The 2,323-nt window shown below is 32.2% G+C and overlaps 1 protein-coding gene across 2 annotated transcripts in view; it reads right to left on the bottom strand.

The window, feature by feature from the left end:
* LOC119829037 (probable DNA mismatch repair protein Msh6) overlaps positions 1 to 1,833 on the bottom strand; it is a 13,838-nt gene extending 12,005 nt beyond the window's left edge. The window contains exons 1-4 of one of the 2 annotated variants that reach the window (XM_038351398.1): positions 1,572 to 1,833; positions 963 to 1,115; positions 584 to 710; positions 32 to 215 (exon numbers count right to left, since the gene is read on the bottom strand). In XM_038351398.1, the coding sequence (XP_038207326.1) occupies positions 32 to 215; positions 584 to 710; positions 963 to 1,115; positions 1,572 to 1,719 (612 nt within the window). In that variant the 5' untranslated portion in view covers positions 1,720 to 1,833. The remainder of the gene's footprint in view (positions 1 to 31; positions 216 to 583; positions 711 to 962; positions 1,116 to 1,571) is intronic. The other variant, XM_038351399.1, reaches the window with a different exon arrangement.
* Positions 1,834 to 2,323: the final 490 nt, after the last annotated feature.

Genomic DNA, 2,323 nt, shown 5'->3' with positions numbered 1-2,323 from the left:
TATTTTTTAGCAAGTTAAAAAAATCACATACTGGTGTTTGACTTTTCATAAATTCCTTAGGAACATATAGTGTGGTTGGATCATAATCTGGATCGTCTGGGCGTCTTCTCTGTGCATCTCTTATTTTATGCGGTTTTAGCCAATCCAACTTACAATGTGTCCAATCACCATCTTCAGCAGTTGATGCTTCTTGAGGCTCTGACTTAGCTGGAGCTCTATTAAAAGTAAATATTATATTTCTAGCCCTGGTATTTATAGCATAGTCTTTCTCAATAAATGAGTTATCTAACACTGAAAGAATTTGTCGAATCGGACTGGTAGTTCTTTAAATAAGCACATTCAAAGAAACAAGCACTCAAAAGATAAACAAACTGAGCATTGGCTTATTGTCTTAGTTAAAGAACTATTACACTATCAACCTCTTTTTATTATGTTTTAATTTGAACACATAGGCTACACAAATCATTTTCTTCATGTAAATAACATAACAAACTTATTACTATAATGAATTTTATTCAACTTTTAACAAACTAGTATATTTCTGTTTGCCCATTTTTATGTTATTTATTATTATATTACTTACACATTATCATTTTCTGTTTTTTTACTCTTACTGGCTTTTGGAGATTGGCCTGGTTCATATTTGAAACTATCTTGTAATTTCTTCTCAAATGATGTTTTCTCTTTTGGTGAGGGGTTTTTATTGTCTACTGAAACATTGCATTGGAATTGGACTATTATTTATTATTTATATTATTGAAAGGTGATTAAAAAACTTAAGGGTATTAATATAAGTATACTTTTAAGTGAACTGAATTATTATGTGTATTAAGTGATTTTTATTTATAAGTGTTAAACGTTTTTTCTTAAAACAGGTATGTATTTTTCTTTTGTATTATTATATCTAGGTATTTAAAAATAAAATGAATGCAGAAGGAATGTTTCTACATATATTAAGCCACCTTTATTCTCAGCATCAGAATCATCTGAGTCCAAAGGGTTGAGGCGAATTCTCTTCTTTTTTTTGGGAGCAACAGGTGAACCATCTGATTCATCATTATATGTTTCTTTATTTACATCTGGTGAAGGTGTTGTTTGCCGTTCTCGTTTCTTAGCTGTAAAGGGATAATCACAAAATTAAATTTATTAAAATAGGGAAATGAAAATAAAAATTTTTGAACAATTTAATATGGTACAAGAAAAGGCTCTCCATCCTATATATTGTCGATTTTAACCTGGGTTCATTGTACTGTGTTTTCATGTCTATTAACAAAGACACATGTTTAAGAAACCGAATAGGGATGTGGCAGTTTTGTAAAGGAAAAATTAACATTTACATATTAAAATCAGATACTTGCTTGTCAGAACCTAATTTATTAGTTAAAAGATTTAAATGTTGGATACTCTGTTGGAAATGGCGAATTTAATCTGAACTCACTTTAGAAATGAACAATAACAGTTGCAGGCTTTGCAGCGGACGGACGGCTCTGCTAACTCGATTTAATAGCATGTATTGTTAACTTTTTTTTTCGTATTATAAATAAAATACTATATAAAACCATCGCACTTACTTTCAGTTTTACATTCTTGTTCGCCTATCTCCGAAGATATTAATTTCGTCTGTTCTCCGTTGGGTTTCTGCTTTTTATTACTAGGTGGTGTTTTAGTGAAGTAACTGAATAGCGTATTAACTTGTCCTGTACTGTTGCGTTTGGCCATAACGAAGATAGGTTTTCCTGTTACAATAATATAGAATTAAATATTTAACAAGGAAAAATTTGTTTCGAACAAACTGCCGGCTTTTGCCTTTTGGCGCAAGATTTGACAATATGATGACGGATACCAAAATGCAGTCTGACATTCGACATCTCGACTGTCAAACTTGACAAGATGGATGGCCATAAACTTTCAAAGAGTATAATACTACGGGGTACAGACTTTTCAGTGTTCACTGTACCATAACCATACTGTCACGGTGCATTCAACTGAAAATCTTGGTTTTTAATTATTTTTTTTAAATGCTTATCTAGGTCCGGTACTCGGCAGTAGATCAACGGCACTACGTACTGCCTGTACCACCGTAAACGATTACTATTTAAACCACCCCCACCACCGCCCCCTAATAGAAATGAAGACATGAACTAATAAAAGGAGTATCAAGATATATAACTTGTGTATTTTTTTTTCAGTGTTTTCGCTAGAATTTAGTTATTTACCAGTACACAGGCTTTAATTCTAAAATATTATATAAACACAATTATTATTGGCCATTGCTCCATAACCCGCTCCAAGGCCCATCAAATTTTTCTGGACCTGCAGCGCC

The sequence above is a fragment of the Zerene cesonia genome, chromosome 9 (assembly GCF_012273895.1).
Source record: "Zerene cesonia ecotype Mississippi chromosome 9, Zerene_cesonia_1.1, whole genome shotgun sequence".
NCBI lineage: Eukaryota > Metazoa > Arthropoda > Insecta > Lepidoptera > Pieridae > Zerene > Zerene cesonia.
This window is presented reverse-complemented; position numbering and strand designations above follow the sequence as displayed.